The following is a 20,310-nucleotide window of genomic DNA, read 5'->3' as shown; positions in this document are numbered from 1 at the left end:
TTCTACATGATCCTGATTTGGATCGGACCGCAGTGCTTGTGGTGTCAGTGCGTCTGTCTGTGGCTTGTTGAGACTGGTGAGTTGGATATTGTGGATAGGGATCTGCCTTGGGGGCCACACCCCCTTCAGTGCCAAGTCCTCCAAGAGTGACGTCTTGACCTTCACTTAATTCTGGCTTTGCTGTTATCTCAAACTGATGCTTCACCTCCTCTGGGCACTTTGTACATTTCAGAATGTGTATCTTCATCTTAGTGGCATTGGGATAGCCATATTTTTGAGAACAGTAGCGACAGTACACGGCCGTCCTTCCAGCAACCCTCTCTGTGGTGTAATGCAGCCAGATTTCTGACGTGGGGCGGCCCATTCTCCTCTGAAAGAAGAAATGGGTGTGGGTGTTTTAAATATGACTTTTTTTTCCAGCTGCTGATGGAACCGTCCAGTAGTTTACTTATGTTTCAATTCAAGTGAACTTTTGGATAGTTTTCTTACCAGACAATAAATTTTCAAGTATGGCATTGTCTCTTTAGTGCTCCATCTTGATATAATCAGCCAATATCATTTACATAGGCACACAAGTTAACTAATTCCCTCTTCAGTAAGCAAGTCCACATCTAAATCAGTGTATAATGCATGACATGCAGGTAACTTTAATGCACATTCTGGAATCTACAACACAGCAAATGAGCTTCTGCTGCAAATGAGCACACAGATAGTCAATTGTCATTTCAAATGAAGAGAAATAAAGAGTTTTGTCACTCATGACTGTCTTGAGTAATCTTTTTCTGGAAATTATAATTTCTTTAACTTTATTGAACACAACTGTAACCAACACACACACACACACAGAGAGAGAGAGAGAGAGAGAGAGAGAGAGAGAGAGAGAGAGAGAGAGAGAGAGAGAGAGAGAGAGAGAGAGAGAGAGAGAGAGAGAGAGAGAGAGAGAGAGAGAGAGAGAGAGAGAGTACTGTTACCTTGAGTAGCCCGCCCCCATACACACACACACTCACGCACACAACCCACACCCACACCCACACCCACACACCGTCATGTTGTAAACACATTGACATTTGTGGCGCAATGTTATCTACCCCAGAATTGGAGCCTGGAAGACTTCTGACCAGCCTGGTTGTATATTTTTGGGAGGGGAGATATCGCTACGGGTGTCCCGTCTCTAAAAGTGAAGGGAAAACAGTGAAACAAGTGGAAAATGGCAACGGGAGCAAGGAAGGGGTCCGGGGATAGTGGTAGCAATATACTGACAGCAAGGAGAGAAATTTACAAGACACCACAAGGTTTAAGAGATATTGGGTCAAATGAAACTGGAGCCTTCTCAGGTTTTAGAGAGAGGATGAAAGAAGGTATAATATGAAGGTGACAACATTAGAAAAGGATGTATTCTGTATAAGGGTGGCTAACTTATCTGAGAGGATGAAGAATCTGGAGAAGGAAAATGCTGACTTAAAGGATAAACTCAGTGTTTTGAGAGTGTGAAATTGGATAATGTGGAAATAAAAAAAAAAAAATAGATTGTCTCAAACAAGAAAATGAATCTCCGAAGGAAAAGTGCAACAATTATGAGGACATTATTCAGGAAATGAACCAGAAAGTGCAAGACAACAATAAAAAAGTGAAAAAGGAATTACAGGAAAAATGAAAGGATGAACTGAAAAAGGAAAGTGAGAACCAGAAAATGAATTTTAATGAAATAGTGAAAAAGCAAATACAAGACAGGACAAAAGACACAGTAATACAGGTCATTAAGGAGAAGGAAGACCTAGTCAGAGACACAGTTGACAAGAAGAAATGTATTGTAGTATGGGGTTTGAAAGAAAAGAAAAATCCAATCTGGTATGTAAGGGAAAAAGAAGAGAAAGACTTGGCAAGAGACATAATAAATACGATTCAGGATGAAGGACAAAGTCTTGATAGTGAAATAGAAGAAGTGTACAGGATGGGGAGATACAGTGATGGACATGTAAGACCTATGAAAATAAAACTGAGATCACAAGTAGCAGTGGAAGAATTACTAACAAGAGCAAGAAAATTAGCTCATTCAGATGTATACAAAGATGTATGGATAAAAAGAGACATGAATTTGGAAGAGAGAAAAGATTGAAAGAATTGAGAAACAAAGTGAAAGAAAGAAATGAGAAACGTACAGACCGAGAAAAACAAGTTTTTTGGGAAAGTTTGGAACATGAAACAGGAAATGGTACATCAAGCAAAGAGAAGAAAGAGCAGAGGAGGAAATGAGGGGAAATGTGAAAAATTAAAAGTTGCTTATACTAATATAAATGGACTCGTCTCAGGGATGAATTAATTGAATGACTTTAGTGAAGAGGTTGAGCCTGACATAATGGGGATCACAGAAACAAAACTAAGAGATCAACTGACACTAAACCCCATTGGGAATGGGCTGTACAATATCTATATGAAAAATAGAAAAGCAAAGCAGGGTGGAGGAGTGATGATACTAAGCAAAAAACAACCTAAAGGTAACGAACGTGAATTATGGCAAGAACAGTGCAGAAATTACATCAGCTGTAGTTGAGAGAAATTACATGAAGAAGACAGAATTTGTAGTCTGCTATGTACCACCCAAGACAAGATCTTGGAGTCTAAGAGAATATGAGGAAGTTTTGAAAGATACTGAACAATCACTAATCAAAATATTAGAAAAGAAAAGAAATACTGTAATAATTTAATGGGGGACTTCAACTGTAAGGAAGTGCACTGGGAAGATATGACTACAGAGGGAAATGAGGATTCATGGGGTTACACGTTACTGGAGTTAACTATGGAATATACAATGACACAATGGATTCAAGAAAACACCAGATTTAGGAATAGTGAAGAGCCATCAAGACTGGATTTATTATTTACAATGGAACCTGAAATTGTGGATGGAGTAGAGTATAAGACACCTTTGGCAAAAAGTGATCATGTACTAATAGTAGCGACCTTCAACGAAGTGATTAGGAATGAACAGAATGAAAAACATTGAAAAGGAAGATTGACATATAGCAAAAAAAATTTTAGAGAACTCAATAAAGACTTTTTCCAAAAGACGGACTGGACTAAATTTGACAACCAGGCAGGAGTGGAGGAAAAGTGGATAACATTTAAAGAAATTTATAATAATGGAGTGAATAGATATGTACCGAGACTGAAAATTAAAGACAAATATAAGGAAGAATGGTTTAATAGAAAATGTGAAGAAGCAAGAGATAGAAGGGATAGAACGTGGAAGATATGGAGAAAAGACAAACGTCCAAGGAAGTGGCAAGACTACATCAGAGAAAGGAATAACTATGTTAAAATACGAAGAGAAGGAAAAAAAAAACTATGAGAAAAACATAATTGAAAAATGCAAGGATCAGCCAAAGATCTTTTATAGATATATAAACGGAAAGTTAAAAAACAAACACGAGATAGAGAAACTAGTTTATGAAAATAATGAATACAGCGATGAATTGGAAATGGCTGAAATAATGAACAGACACTTTCAAGAAGTTTTTACAAGAGAAAAAACATAAATTATGAAGAACTAAGAAATAAATCTCCTGTGATGAGAGACATCGTTATTTCGGAGCAGGAAATAATGATACAACTAAGAAATTTAGATGTAAGAAAATCATACGGTCCGGATGGAATTGCAAATTGGATATTGAAAGAGTGTAGAGAAGAGCTGGCAAATAAGGTATACAATATAATAAAATGTTCTATTGAAAAGGAAAAGTACCAGAAGACTGGAAAAAGCCAATATTGTGCCAATATATAATGGAGGAAATAAGGAGAACCCAACAAATTACAGGCCAGTGTCCCTGACAAGTACAATAGCTAAAATATGTGAATGTGTGATCAAAGAAAGATGGACTAAACATTTGGAAGAAAAATATATAATTAATGAAAGACAATTTAATTTGGCTTTATAAAAGGAAGATCATGTATAACAAACCTTATATGCTTTTACTCTAGAGTCATAGACATAACACAGGAAAGAGATGGATGGGTTGACAAGCATTTGATAAAGTTCCACACAGAAAATTAATAAGAAAACTGGAAGATATAGGGGGAATAAAAGGAAAATTGCTGGAATGGATGAAGGATTTCCTAACTGGAAGAACTATGAGAGTGACAATTAGAGATAAGGAGTCCACCTGGAAGGAAGTTGTAAGTGGGGTTCTGCAAGGTTCTGTGTTGGCCCCAATTATGTTTGCAATATACATAAATGACTTGGATGAAGGAGTAGAAAGCTATATGAGTTTCTTTGCAGATGACACAAAACTTTTGAAGAAAGTTGGGTCACGTTATAATGGTAGAACTCTACAGCAGGACTTTGATAGACTATGGAAATGAAGTAAAAGATGGGAGATGGAATTCAACATTAAGAAATGTAACATAATGGAATTTGGGAAGAGCAAAAATAGGATAACAAGACAATATAAACTTGGAGAAGAGAAGATTAAGAAGGTGGAAAGTGAAAAGGACCTGGGAGTTCTCATAACAAAAGAAATGTCCCCAAGTAAACATATAAATAAAATTGTTGGTGAGACCTACAACTTACTGAGAAATATTAGAATTGAATTCTCATATATTGATGAAGATATGGTGAAAAAGTTATTGGTATCCTTAATCAGACCATGACTGGAGTATGCAACAGTACTGTGGTCACCTAACACGAGGAAGAATATCAGGAAAATTGAAAGGATACAAAGAGCTGGGCTCTTACGTATGAAAAGAGACTGGAGAGACTAGAATTACCAACACTGGAGCAGAGAAGAGAAAGAGGCAACCTGTTGACCATCTACAGAATAATGAATAATATAGAGCTTCCTGATAGGATCGACCTGCTGAAGAGGGACAGAAGGGACACAAGAGGACATGGACTAAAACTCAGAAAAGACAACTACAGAAGACTTCAAGAAAAACAGCTTCCCCATAGAGTGATAGATATATGGAACGGACTGGACTAGAGAGGTGGTGTAATACTGTGACAAAATGTCTATACATTAGACTTTAAGAGAAAATTAGACACTGTATGATACAGAGATGGGACAACATAAAAACAGAGCATATGATATTTGCTCCTATAAGACAGGGACTCACCTGTAAAGGGCAGCTACAACTAGGTAAATACACCTGTATTTCCTTGTCTTTCCTTGTGGTTGTGGGAGTTACAAACACAGCTGCAGTACAAATAATGAAAATACAATCAATGCTGACTGTGACTCCATCTTCCTTGTTCTTTTCTTGCCTCATCTACTTCCTCCAGGTTTTGAGGTTCCTCCTTCACCTGAATCTCTTCATATTTAATCTTGAAAGCAGAGAGTGAATCATGTACTTGTATGTTTAAAGAGAATACTAATTAATGTCATTGCATACTGTCTATGGCTTTTCTCACATCCTACTTGCAAATAACCTATTACTTTCATCACAAAATATTAGCAATCTTATGCAGTATATAAAGAAACTAAAAGCTAAACAGTGTAGATAAAATGTAAACAGCACAGCATGCCTCACCTGTGGACGAGAAGGTGGTGACAGTGGTGCCACGGGCCCCGGGAGGTCACCTGGGGTACCTGTGGCTGTGTCCCGCTCCATTCCACGCTGCGTCTCCGGGGCGAGTTCCACTGATGCCAGCTGGGCGGGGGAAACTATTTCTGGTAGAGCCTCCCTTCCTTTCATTACTTTGTGATGATCACTTTCTTTTTTTCTCTTCCTCTCCCAGGTGTCTTCACACTGCGGCAGCGTCCTTTTTGTTCCCTCCCCAGACTCTCTTCGTGGGGAGGGCGAGGCCGGGGGAGGAGGCTCAGCTAGACCGTGAACTTTAAGGCCTTCAGCTGCTTTCATGAAGCGTGCTAGGTCTCCTTGTAATATTGTAGCTTCTCCAGCGTACATGTATTCCAACAAAGCCTCAAGATCACGAGGAGAGACACCCGCCAGGACCACCACAAGAGGCCCAGCAGTTCGGACATTCCCTGCTGATCCGTTGGTTCCACTTGATAACCCTTCAAACATCTGTTGAAAGTACTCACTGCAGGTAGAGAGAACCAGCTGGTGCACTGGGTAAAACTTGCCCTCACACACCAGCGTAACATCGCAGAACACACCCTGAGGAAGACAATCACCACTATGTTATATCTTCTCAACCCTGCAAAGAACTTTACTATTCCAAGTATGAAACATTAGCAGCAACCAATGAAAAGTCACAAGAGATGCACAGGTGCCTCAATCACACTCAGAAATCCAATTCATCTCTAGCTACTTTCACATTCATCATATAGCTATGTTGATTTTTAAATAACATTGAGAGAGAGAGAGAGAGAGAGAGAGAGAGAGAGAGAGAGAGAGAGAGAGAGAGAGAGAGAGAGAGAGAGAGAGTAAAATGTGTCCAATTTGGAAAGCCTTAGGCACCATACAAACCATGTAAATAAAGGGAAAGAGTGGTGTTGGATAGATCTGTTATTGGAGCCCCAGCAGGCAGATGTAGTGCAGGGTGCGGGTGACAGTGGGGGCTGCTGTATGGGTTAATGCAAGTCACCACCACTTACAACCAACATTCTAGATTACATTACTGTTAGCTGGTGCTGGTGATGTGAGGAATAAAAAGAAGTGATAAACTCTTTACCTTTTTTCTTACAGAGGAAAGCATGCGAAGGAAAGTGGAACGGTGGTCCCTCCACTTCAGACACAGCACTCCCTCCTCCATCTTGGCAGTTTTTCCTAGAAAGTAGAACAATAATTAATAGCACAATATTGGTATACTAATGGAAAAAGCACCAAATGTTGGCTAAGTAGTAAACTTACATCCAAGGAGAGGTGGACTGTGTTATGTACAGGAGACATGGGACACAGCAGCAAGACTGTGAACTCCGGCACACGGCACGGCACTTTCATCCACAATGGTACCTGCTTGTTTACCTGCACACCAAAAAACTTTGTGACTTGAATAACATCACAATGTACTGTTTCAAGGGGCAGGACAAGTGGCTCATACACACACACACTTAAAGGGATTAATGTGCATTACACAAATGTATTACTTCTGGAAAGGACAACAAATTGGAAGGCCACTGGCCAACCTAGGCTGGAAGAATACTAGGTATGCCACTGGTCTGTGGGATACCAGATGCACATACTCGTGGACACCGTTTTAAATTAGCTCACCAGTACAGTTCAGTAGATCTTACATCTCGATTTTTCTCATTCCAGTTTGTCCGTTTATGGAATTCTTTGCCTGACCATGTTGTTGCTCTGAACTCGCTGCCATCCTTCAAATCAGCCCTTCACAGTCATTTAGGCGACATTCTGTACAACTTTGTGGAGTAATATGCATACACACATGTGCTGCTGTTTGCTGCACAATAATATATCCTGTATTTCTGAACAGTTTCAATGGGTACACATTCCAGTCCACTCACAGTTTGTTACAATCATCCAGTAATCTACATCTAAAGTTGACTGGCGTACCCATTTTCCTAGCTACCTTTTTCCTACTCTTCATTGTATTTTTCTGGTTTAGGAGCTAAGGGTGGCTAACCAGGTGAGTAAACCAGGTGAGAGCCTGTAAGACCAGGATAGCCTGACGCCCACAACACCCTAGCAACCATCGCCCTCATTCCAGGGTGAGGGACTAAAGGGGATCCTGGAGTCACTACACATCCACTTCAGCTGTGCTCCCATCACATAAAATGCTCCAAAGCATCCAATGTAAGGAGTGGTCACAATTCAAACTACAATAAATGAATGAATAAATAAATAAACTAAAAACTACAAGAAAAGATCAAATCAGGTGATATAAAAAAAAAAAAGTATAGCATTTGCTGATCAGTTCACGTAACAGGATTGTGTCCCATGTAAAATCACAGCCAGGCAGGCAAACCAAAAGTGTTCCAGCAATGAGCTTAATGGCTGCTGAATCACAGGAACACGTCCTGTCAAACTAACACTGGCACCACCTTCCTTGATATACTGGTCTGCGTGTCAAGTTATTCACTCTACTTCAAGCATCACCTTTTCCTGCTGGCCTAGACAAGATAGATTGGCAAACATCAGTTATCTCTTTCAATCCCTAAAATAAAAAAAAAAAAAAAAAAAAAAAAAAAAAATAACATTTTAACGTTAACATTCCCGCCACTTCTTCCTCAAAACGTTTTCCTGACATGCATAGGCGGAGCAGTGGTAATGCCTAGACCCTCCCCTATTATGTGTATGCAGTGGTGTGGCTACCTGGTGAATGACAGGCAAGGTGGCACAGTGGCAGGGGTGAGGGGCAGCCCCAAGCGTCCCTGGTGCCGCGTCTGTTGGTGTCAGCCAGTCAGCCTCCCCCTCGCTCCCTCCGTGCCTCGCTCCGCCACAACACAAGCGGCGCGCGTGACGTCACGGAGATGTGCCCGACCAACGGAGCCCTTGTACTCAACTTGTCTTCCCTATTTTAAACCGAGTATTTAGTGGAATATATTAGTATTTCTTATGGGTTTAGTCATAGCAACATTGTCAGTATGATGAACAAATTCTTCGTGTGTATTGTGACCTACCGGTAATATAAATCACGGGTGCACTGACCTGACTTCATAGAAGGCCCTCCTCAGAAACTGCACTTTCCTTCAAACCGTGTTCCTCGTGGGGGAGGGAGTGCTAAGTGATAAATTTGGAGTTATATCCATATAAAAAAAAAAAAAAAAAAAAAAATTACAATTTCAATGATTCCAAACTTTGCTAATTTCTAGTATGATCTTAATCATCATTGCATACCTACTTCAACTTCAAGGTGATTGTATAGCGATAATATATGGAATTCTATAGACTGTACTTTCCTTTTCTTTGTCATTTTCCTCTCTTTTTGGTCTTGGTTCATCTTCCCGAAGCATTAGTTATAATTCGAGGAACAGGAACATGTTCGCAATTAATGATAATGAAGAAATGACAAATATTGTAACAATATATTTATATATCAATACAAAAGCATACGTTTCCCTGTTATGTCAGGCCACTTTGCTGAGTCACTGACAAAGGTTTTGTCCAGTAGTGGACATTTAACTTTACCAGACATCAACTAAAAAAGCCATGACGTGAATGAATACTTTTGTATGGGGTTTTATACTTGTAGTGGCCAGCACAATTAGGCTTTGTGGGGCCTGACTTTCTCCACCATAGCTCACATTATTGGAAAAATACAAAACGAATAGGTATATAATACCAAGTAGACAAATAATAGTCAGCAAAAACATTACTCATATATAACACACTAAAAAACCTTACATTATATAAACCAAGAATCTTAACAATGTGCACAAGAACAAAAATAGTGCAGCACTCCACTTTCATATTCATATTGAAAATTAGCTGCATCAAATAAAACTGGATGAATATGAAAACATACACATAAATGCACTTAAATATGGAATCATAAAAAAATGCATTAAATATTTTCAAGGAAAGTGAAGGAGAACTGTAAAACAATAATTATAAACCAGAGAGAGAGAGAGAGAGAGAGAGAGAGAGAGAGAGAGAGAGAGAGAGAGAGAGAGAGAGAGAGAGAGAGAGAATATTTGATGTCAGTCAGCTTCATTAGTCAAAATGTTTGTAGTAGAATTCTCCTTTTGCAATCATTCATGCATATAATTTTTGCACATGCGGCCTTTTTCTTTTCTTATCCTTATGCAAGAGAGGAAAACTGGCTAAGGGCAACAAAAATGCTTAAAAAAACAAAAAAATTTAAGATGCCAGCTCAAACTGGGTCAAAAGTGTCAGCCAAAAGATAGGTAAATGGAAATACATTTCATTCTGTAGGGAATTGTTCTCATACTCTCACAGCCCTGCTTAAATCATGCATATCCCTCACTCCTATGAAGCAATTTGTTTCTGTTAAGTTTCTACTCAATGATGCGTAAGTGACAGATGGCTAAATATTAGCATACTGTATCTCATCTAAAATCACTGCAGGTATTATTTGTTGAAATGAAGGTGAGACTGGGCCTTCCTACCATCTAAGAAATATGCTTCCCACCTAAGTTTGCTCTTCCCCTTTCATAGTTTGATTCGCCTTCTGATTCCTAATCCAGGCCCTGACAATTGATCGCACTGATGATTCATTAATTTTCCTGCCAAGAAGTTCACTCATTAACCTTGCTGTTTTAGTTGGACCATAGTGGTAATAGTTCTTCACCATCTCCAGCTTCTGTTCAGCAGTGTAGCGGAAGGCAGAACTTGTAGTGGCAGCACTAGTTGATGTATTGAAAAGTTGCTCTTGACATGAATCCTCAGACAAGCTGACTTCCTGTGAAACAAACATGTTCAACAGATGCTGAAGAGAAATAATAAATAAATACAACTGAGTGGAGCTTCAAATACAAGAATTCAAAAGGATAACATTTTTGTAACACGTCAGACTGTTGTTCTCATGCTTCCAGTACAGGTCTGGTTGGATTAGTGTATGTTCCTAGGTAAATAAACAACTTCGTAGTGGTACTTTTACTTAGTGTTATTGTATCAATAACTCACCACACACCAGGACAGCGAGGCCACAACCATCAGGTTACATCCCGTACATACTTGCTGCTAGGTGAACAAGAGCATTAAGAGAACGTCCATTTGACTCACCATGTCTTCTCAATTGTGACCTGAGCATGCTGATCACTACACAATATGGAATGTCTATGTGTATTTACCTAGCTTTACATTACAGGGTCCAAGTGGAGCTCATAATGACCTGTCTCCATACCTAATTTTACCCAAATTTCCCTAAAGTTTGTGCACACTTTATGCTGCTACAGTCTCATCATTCAAGCTGTTCAAGATGCTCACCATGTCTGTGTGTGTGTGTGTATTTACCTAGTTGTATATTACAGTGTTTGTGTGGAACTCATAGTGACCTGTCTCCATATTTACTTTAATCCAGCTTTTCCTTCAATTTGTGCACACTTTCTGCTGCTACAATTTCTTAACTCAATCCATTCCAGATGTCCACCATCATATAATTAAATTTATCATTAATTCTAGTAGGGATAATATAGTGAATAAGACTAGAGTCCCAAACTATCAGAAAGGCAATTATGGTAGGTTACGTCAGTTATTAGTAGAGGTAAACTGGGAAGATAGTTTTGGAAATGAAACTGCACAGGAGATGTGGGATATTTTAAAGATTGTAGTAAAGGGTATAGTGATGCAGTGTATCCCTTACAAAGATATAAGGCAGAGAAACAGGAAGCCATTATGGTGGACTCACGAGATAGATAGACAGATCAGAGAGAAGAAGAGGACATATAGAGAGTTGCAGAAAAGTGGGGAAGATGTAGATTTGATTAGGTACAGACAGGTCAGAGATGATATGAGTAAGGTTATAAAAAAAGTAAAAGGCAGGCAGAGATAAAACTAGCTAGAGCTGGGAGTAAAGATCCCAAAAATTATATAGTTATTACAAGGTCAGTGATAAAAGAAATAAGGATAGGATTGGACCACTCAGAAAAGATGGTGTAGTAGTGGATCAAAATGAAGACATAGTAGAATTATTGAATGAACAATTTTCTTCAGTATTTACTAGGAAAGAATAGGAAATCCTGTTACAAACAGTGCGACGAGTAGTTTAAGAGCTTTAGAAAATATTGATATAAAACCGGGAATTATTAGGAAATTTATTCTTGAACTAGACGATAGGAAAGCTAGTGGTCCTGATGAGCTACATGCCAGAGTACTTAGGGAGGGTGTAGACAGTATTTCTGAAGCACTTAAGTTAATCTTTGAAAGATCACTTAGGTTTGCTGAGATACCTCAGGACTGTAAGTTAGCTAATGTTACTCCAATATTTAAAAAAGGTAGGAAGGATGATGCAAATAATTATAGACCGATCAGTTTAACTAGTATAGTATGTAAGATACTAGAGAAAATCATTAAGGGTAGTATTTGGGAGCATTTAAATGATAATAGATTAATTAGAGATACCCAACATGGCTTTAGATCAGGGAGGTCCTGTCTTACAAATTTGCTCAATATCTTAGAATATATTAACAAGGAGTTAGATTATGGAAATAGCATAGATGTTATATATCTAGATTTTAGCAAGGCGTTTGATAAGGTACCGCATAGGAGGCTAGTGTACAAATTGAGACTACATGGGATAGGGGGTAGGTTAGTTGATTGGATTAGTGAATGGCTTTCTGATAGGAAACAGAGAGTAGTATGAAATTTTCAAAGCAATGTTTAGAAGCAAGAAATAGGGCAAAAAGGATCCTGGGTTTTATAAATAAAAATGTTAGTTATAAAAGTAAGGAAGTGGTGCGTAGCTTATATAATTCCTATGTTAGGCCCCATTTAGAGTATTGCATACAGGCCTGGTCACCCCATTATAGGCAGGATATCAACATGTTAGAAGCAGTTCAGAGAAGAGCAACTAGGATGATACCAGCATTAAAGCGCCTGGAGTATAGAGATAGATTAAAGGAATTAAACATGTTTTCATTTGAGAGGAGATGTATAAGAGGATATGATAGAGTTATTTAAAATGTTCTCAGATACAAACTACATAGATGTGAGATCTTTCTTTACCTTAGAGGAGGAAATAGGACTAGAAATCATGGCAGGAAGATTAGAAAGCAAGGCTGCAGGTTAGATATAAGAAAATATTTCTTTAGTCATAGGGTGGTAGACTTCTGGAATGCATTGCCAGAGAAGGTTGTAAATAGCACTAGTTTGACAATGTTTAAAACAGATTAGATAAGCACTTAAATTTATTAGATTTATAATTATGTATAGCGCTGCATGATAGTTTTTATAAGAAATTTACTATAGTTAAACAAGACATGATCCCCATGTATGGGGATCACAGATTGTAGAGGATTTCGCTGCAGGACTTAGCCCTGTTAATGGGCCAAATATTTAGAATTAGTATATAATGTATTGTGTACTTGTAAGTGTATCTTTAAGTACTGATGACGAGGTCGCTGTGCGACTGATACAGGATAACCTAGATGGGCCCTGGTGGCCCTTTGTTATCCTATTATTTATGTTATGTTATGTTATGTGGAAAACTAAACCCTTTAATGTTCCTCAAATATTGACTTTTCATGATCATGGAGTGTCCTCTTGTTCATCTATCTCCATCTTTGATCAGTGATACCAGGTCTTGTCTATCCATCTTTCCCATTCGGTTTACTAACTTATAACATCATTATTAGATCTCCTCTTTCACGTGAAGTCTATCCTTCAAAGTTAGTAGTTCCATTTCCTTCAATTTTACTTCATAAGAAAGATCCTTTATTTCTGGCACCATCCTTGTAGTGGTCCTTTAGATTTGTTTTAGTTTCTTGATGTCCTTCTACTAGTATGGTGACCACACCACTGATACATATTCTAGTCTAGGTCTTATCAAAGTGGCTACGATTTTTTTTCCATCTTACACTTATTCATGTTATTGAATGCCATCCTGGTGTGTGTGTGTGTGTGTGTGTGTGTGTGTGTGTGTGTGTGTGTGTGTGTGTGTGTGTGTGTGTGTGTTTCACTGTTTGATCTGCTGCAGTCTCTGACGAGACAGCCAGACATTACCCTACGGAACGAGCTCAGAGCTCATTATTTCCGATCTTCAGATAAGCCTGAGACCAGGCACACACCACACACCGGGACAACAAGGTCACAACTCCTCGATTTACATCCTGTACCTACTCACTGCTAGGTGAACAGGGGCTACACGTGAAAGGAGACACACCCAAATATCTCCACCCGGCCGGGGAATCGAACCCCGGTCCTCTGGCTTGTAAAGCCAGCGCTCTAACCACTGAGCTACCGGGCCGGTGTGTGTGTGTAATTCACTGTTTGATCTGCTGCAGTCTCTGACAAGACAGCCAGACGTTACCCTACGGAACGAGCTCAGAGCTCATTATTTCCGATCTTGGGATAGGTCTGAGACCAGGCACACACCACACACTGGGACAACAAGGTCACAACTCCTCGATTTACATCCCGTACCTACTCACTGCTAGGTGAACAGGGGCTACACATGAAAGGAGACACACCCAAATATCGTGTGTGTGTGTGTGTGTGTGTGTGTGTGTGTAATTCACTGTTTGATCTGCTGCAGTCTCTGACGAGACAGCCAGACGTTACCCTACGGAACGAGCTCAGAGCTCATTATTTCCGATATTGGGATAGGTCTGAGACCAGGCACACACCACACACCGGGACAACAAGGTCACAACTCCTCGATTTACATCCCGTACCTACTCACTGCTAGGTGAACAGGGGCTACACGTGAAAGGAGACACACCCAAATATCTCCACCCGGCCGGGGAATCGAACCCCGGTCATCTGACTTGTGAAGCCAGCGCTCTAACCACTGAGCTACCGAGCCGTGTGTGTGTGTGTGTGTGTGTGTGTGTGTGCAGACTTGCATAAAGACAACTGGAGTGGCAATCAAGGAGAAATACTACATAAAAGTAACTTTTCTATCTATATAGGAGGATGGCATACTATCACAGACATACTATCACATCATTCATAACTTTGGCTCTGTTGGCCCATGGTGGAAAAAGATTATTAGCTAAACAAAAATCTGAAGTCTTATGTATCAAGTAAACCAGTGCCTGCTTGAACACTTACCAGAGGCATTGGGACAACTGGAGTGAAGGTGGTGGAGTCAAGATTTGGAGGAGTAAAGGAGAGTTTGTGTGGAGCCAGCAGTGGTACACTCAATGGATCAAGCTCCTCTTCTTCCATATTCATCCAGGTATTAGTCACTTCTCTTATTTCTTCCTTATCTGCCTCTACTTCTTCTCCTTCATAAATCATGTCTTGAGACTCTTCTATATTGTCAATGAACACTTCCACCTGGTAAAACATGGATTGGGAACATCTAAATATTTGTTGTGCACATGATAAAACTAAACTAATTTTCAGCAAACAAACATGATATTAAATGAAACATGAGAAATCAATCAGATTTGCAAAGCTGCTTTATAACTATGGCTATGCAGGAAGACAGAAACAGTGGTGGCAACAGAGCAGGACCTTGCTAAGATAAAGCACTTAACAACTTTTTAATTGAGTAAACCACAATCAAAGTCCTCTTCTAAAACAATTACTCATTTACATGAATTTTCAGTCACCATCACTATCATATTTGGAGTTTCACATCTCAGTTTCAAGGGTTATACACATAGTGAATTCCCTTACATGTACTAACTCTGCTTCAAGGACAGGACAGGACAGTTGTCTAACATGGCTCATTTTGCCCAAAAGGACCTGCCAGAAGAAGCATTCCATCTCTGCTGCACCATAATAAATTTAGTCATCCTAACATCTGACTAGATAAGATGTGGATAAACCTACCATAGAGCTTTTTATGGCCATGATGTACTAAAACAAATATCTGAATCATTTCACTATAAGAACCAATGTCTATACCTGAGGATACCTGAGTCCACTGGGCCTCAATTCCTTCAACTTTGGGAGGAGTCTGTGTTCCTGTGCTATCTCTCCAGGGGAGTCAGGCGACACAGAGTATATATTCTCATGGCAGTTATTCTCTTCATCGCTTTCCATAATATTTGTTTCCTCTCCAGGGGCATTCTGATCTAATAGAGTTTCTTCAACATTTGTGTTGCAGAATCCCTTAATTTTTAGTGTCTTGGCAGCTTTCATGATGGAAGGAAGATTTGCTCGAGGAACTTGCATTTCTCCTCGGTATATGTAAGTGAGTAAGGCCTCCAAGTCTTCTGCACTGACAGTTGGCACCAACACTAGCATTGGCTGCTGGCTGGGAACCTTGGTAAGGATTTCATTGAAGAACTCACTGCACATGGCAAGAACTAATCGGTGTGTAGGAAACAGAATCCCATCACAGGCAAGGGTGACATCACAGAAGACTTCCTGTGTATATCAAAATGAGATTGAGAGTGACTGAGCAATAAACAATCAATTATCTGCAAAGAATAGCTATTGAAAATACATAAGGAAAATGTCACAAATAAAGTAAAGGTGAGAAAAATAATTTGCCAGTTAGAAACTTGTCTATGGGATATTTTCCAAAGCTTATCAACTGTAACATGTAGAATTCTTGCTTTTAAATCTTAGAAAGGCTAATTATTAACCTGCCACAAGGAAGTTAGTCTGCCATAGCAACAGAATAAACACAAGCTTCAGCATGAGAGGAGGTCAGCTATGATCTTAACTGGTTAGTGATTCATGTCCTAGACTTCCTGCCTTGATAACAGAAAAACAAGTACACATTTTAAACATCTCTGATAATGCCTACTAAGATCCTTACTTCTTTCCTGAGATTGAAGATTGTGTTGAAAAAAGTCTGACGGTGATGATTCCAACTAAAGGAGTGAATAGATGACTGAGATGCATTGCTGTTTGTAGCCATCACTTCTGTGGGCAAAAATAAAGAAGGATGAATTAATTTTTATCTGGCAAGTTTACAGTCATCATCCAGCAGGCAACAGCAATGCCATGCCACCTCCTGATGACAAGTGAACCCTGCTCTGCCTTCAACCAATCAACTCTTTTAATCCATTACAGCATTTCTATAATGATCTTGATGTACAAATGAATTCTGTCTTATGATATGAATGTATATTAAAAAATATATGTATTTGTAAAAAAAAAAAAAAAGAAATGAAAAAGTAGGTTGTGATTGGCTATAAAATAGTCAATTATTACTATACCTTAATGGACTTTTGTTTCCAATAATTTTCCTTAAGCACAAATTCTGCAAAAAAATAAAGTAAAGAGGAAAATTATTTAACTTATAGTTGGGCAGATTTGTAAAAGTGAAAGATCTTGTTTCTACACAAGTGTCATGCATTAATCCTCAGTCAAGTGACTTTAAAGATTTCTCAATTCACATCGAAGTTGTCCTACATAAGCTTTTTAAGGATACAAAATGACTGGCAAATATCACCTTCAGCAACACATATCACAAACTCACTTTTCCTTTCCTCATTCACAACACACGTGTAAGCCTGAGGGCAATACAGGGTCTTTGAGTGGTAGAACAAAAATCAATATAATACAACTTTCTAATCAATCTTAGTATTCTATTGCTTCAAGAAAGTCACATAGAAGCATTACCTCTGGTTGCTATTGTTGTTGTATCATGCAGCATTAATGATTGTGTAGGGAGAAAGCCTCAAACTCAAACCATACTGAGAAGCTTTACCAGTCTGGCTGTATCAAGGGGTGTACCTTCTGCTATTACATTTATGTGCTTTCATAAATTCTCTGGAACTCCCTACCTGCTTCTGTTACTAACTTATTATGACTTCATTTTAGAGGGAGGTTTCAAGACATTTCTCCCTTTCTTTTGGTTAATTCTCTCGAATCTGCAAGGGAAGTGGCAACTAAGTGGGCCTTTTCTTTTCATGTTGCTCTTGGCCAGTTTTTTTCTTATTCATAAAAATTGGTAGTGCCTTGTCAATGCCTGTGTCTTATGTTAGCCGCCAGTCAAGTTTCCATGCATGATAACAGGGTGACAGCCGCGGGCACTGTGTATCCTGTGGTCGTCAAAGTGTTTAATAGACTGACATTACACACAACTGTGAGCGTGGAGCAAAATTTTGAAGCCTCGCGTGAGAAAATCATCTTGGAGAACATTTGAAAGGGAAAAATATTTCGCAACACAACGCCATTCCATTGGGAGTAGTGTTTGCTATAGGCTGAGCAGTATAAAGACCTGAGTCATGAATCTAAAGTTGGCGGAAACCGATACAAACAGCGTACCACTTCGCAGATCCCTAGAGTGTCTTCCCAGCTCGCCTCACACACCTTCACATCACACACTCCTTCCCTGCTGTTCGTCAAATGATGGAGATCCGTACCGTTAGTATTGGATATAGGTTAATCATGAAGGGCAGCCGACGTCCGAAATTCAGAAATAAGTTAGCTGTTGGAGTAGTTCAGCCTCTTGACTCATGGGACAGGACTCAGGACTCGGGAGTGTTTTGCTTTTCCGGATAAGTCTTGATCTTCATGAATGATGCAACGGGTGGCTCAGAATTTCTCATATGTCTATCTTTCGCTAAATTTTCCTTTCGTGTAAATTAAAACAAAACAAAACAGTAAAAATAAATAATGTAAAAAACAATCACTCCACCACAACATTTCTACATCCAGCACACCTCATTCTCAATACGTCAATGATCCTTTCATCTCCACACAGTCTACACCAGTGGTTGTCCACTTCGTTCTTACATTAAACTCCACTAAAACTTAATTTACTATTATTTCTTACTTACTTATAATCTCAAGCTACTCCACACCACCGAAACACCTTAAACACGGATAACTTAACTATACAACAGAGAGAGAGAGAGAGAGAGAGAGAGAGAGAGAGAGATAAGGCCTTGAGGGAGTGGAGGACTAACGCGTCGAGTCAGAGAACAATATCAAGCCACACATACGCGTATATAGATACTGCCAAGCTCCATCGAAGTGATGGATTGTGTGTCTAACGTTTGTCAATGGAGTATAGTTGAAGCTACGAGGGATTTTGATAGGATTCTAGCGACAGATTATCAACATTTCCACATTAGTAACATGAGATAACACTCTTAGGAACCCGCGGCGTGGTTACCCGGTACCTTTTTATGTTGACCGACTCGCCCCAGATAAGACACCATACACACGCACACACACACACTTACACACCGCGTAGTGTAGTGGTCAGCACGCTCGACTCAATCGAGAAGGTCCAGGTTCGAGTACCGGAAAACGGCTAGGCAAATGGGCAGGTCTCTTAATGTGTAGCCTCTGTTCACTAGCAGTAAATAGGTACAGGATGTAACTCGAGGGGTTGTGGCCTCGCTTTCCCTGTGTGTGGAGTGTGTTGTGGTCTCAGTCCTACCCGAAGATCGGTCTATGAGCTCTGAGCTCGCTCTGTAATGGGGAAGACTGGCTGGGTGACCAGCAGATAACCGTGGTGAATTACACACATTAATAATAAAAGTAATAATAATAATAATAATAATAATAATAATAATGATAATAATAATAATAATAATAATAATAATAATAATAATAATAATGATAATAATAATGATATTAGTAATAATAATAATAATAACAAAAACACTGCTGCTGCTCCACTCGATTCTCATAAACTTCTATTTCTCATTTCTCCCTCCTTTCACTACACTTTGTACATTTCTGATTAGAAACAGCAGGAAATGCCTGGGAAACACTGAAAATTGAAGGAAATGTTGACGAGTTGATACGGGGAGGGAGGCCGGTTGGTAAGGAGATTGTATTGGTCCAGGTCATGGTGGACGTTGGGCAGTCTGAATCTGGGTACACATAACCATCGTCCTATTTAACACAGCAATGGACTGATTATCAATTTTAGTGGTTGATTCTGGCTTTGCTTCACTTTATGGGTCTGGAAACACAAGGGGATGCAGGCAAAACACTGACCTAAAAATGAAGGCACAGCTAACTGAGCTGCTTTGTTGCCCAATATTTACGTACGTAATTAATTTTAAAAATCGCGAGAAGAAAAAACGTACCCAGACTGGATTGCACTGCCTTTTAGACGCAACAAATACTTTAACTAATATTCAAAATACAATAACGTTACCGAGTGTATCGTTTACATAGTGACGTCCAACGAATGGTATATATTTCAAAATAACGGGGTCACAAACACATTATAATGTCGAGAAGGAAAGCACAGCCCCACTATATTGTATTACATTTTCTAAATACGAAAAATTTTTGCATTCCGACCAAATAAAGAAAACACAGACTCTTTGTCGTATAAAGATTTTTGTTTTCTATTTTGGTGCCATTGAGATTTTTGAATTTCAAAATACAAATATTTAGACTAAATTTTAAGGTATTATTACTTGGGTCATGCTTTTCATATTTTGTAAGTGTTATATCAAGTACCAAAACAATTTTAGCTATAGACGTGGTGATTAAAAAAAATGGAAAAAAAAACTATTTTATGTAATGACTTTAATGTTATGTTTCGTTAAACAAAAACACAGCTACACTCGATTCTATTGCGGCTTGAAGCTTGCTTTACTTTGGTAATAACAAATCAAATATCAAAACAATGCCAATTCCATTAATAAAAGAGAAATATTCTTACCTTTACACAGAAATGTGTTTTTTGCAGGTTTGGTGAGTGATTCCTCCTCACCTGGTCAATCTCTCACAATCCACCTTTTCTTTCCATCTCCTTCTCCTCTACCTCCTACACTCAGAATCCTGAAAACACCTAAAGACACATGCAAAGGATGAGAAAATACGTTTAAAGAATCGCTTCCGTAGGAGCAGCAGGCAGCGGTGCCGAACGCAGGGAGTAGACGGGCAGGT

At 39.1% G+C, this 20,310-nt stretch overlaps 2 protein-coding genes and 1 non-coding gene across 3 annotated transcripts; all 3 read right to left on the bottom strand.

The window, feature by feature from the left end:
* Positions 1-5,142: 5,142 nt before the first annotated feature.
* On the bottom strand, positions 5,143-8,414 carry LOC123498949 (protein tramtrack, beta isoform-like). Its single transcript, XM_045246539.1, has 4 exons — positions 8,233-8,414; positions 6,632-6,726; positions 5,524-6,114; positions 5,143-5,317 (listed from the first exon to the last, which is right to left on the bottom strand). Exons 2-4 carry the CDS (start codon positions 6,710-6,712, stop codon positions 5,216-5,218), a joined length of 774 nt encoding a protein of 257 aa, XP_045102474.1. The 5' UTR covers positions 6,713-6,726; positions 8,233-8,414; the 3' UTR covers positions 5,143-5,215.
* Positions 8,415-9,520: 1,106 nt separating this feature from the next.
* On the bottom strand, positions 9,521-17,735 carry LOC123498946 (kelch-like protein 12). Its single transcript, XM_045246537.1, has 5 exons — positions 17,716-17,735; positions 16,259-16,365; positions 15,397-15,861; positions 14,593-14,820; positions 9,521-10,282 (listed from the first exon to the last, which is right to left on the bottom strand). The coding sequence occupies exons 2-5, from the start codon at positions 16,358-16,360 to the stop codon at positions 10,013-10,015; spliced, it is 1,065 nt and encodes a 354-aa protein (XP_045102472.1). The 5' UTR covers positions 16,361-16,365; positions 17,716-17,735; the 3' UTR covers positions 9,521-10,012.
* Trnav-uac lies at positions 13,713-13,786 on the bottom strand. The gene has a single exon. It is a non-coding gene; the product is annotated as a tRNA-Val (tRNA).
* Positions 17,736-20,310: the final 2,575 nt, after the last annotated feature.

This window comes from Portunus trituberculatus, chromosome 48, assembly GCF_017591435.1.
Source record: "Portunus trituberculatus isolate SZX2019 chromosome 48, ASM1759143v1, whole genome shotgun sequence".
In the NCBI taxonomy this organism is placed as follows: domain Eukaryota; kingdom Metazoa; phylum Arthropoda; class Malacostraca; order Decapoda; family Portunidae; genus Portunus; species Portunus trituberculatus.
Note: the sequence above shows the minus strand (reverse complement) of the source record. Positions and strands in the feature narration are given on the sequence as shown.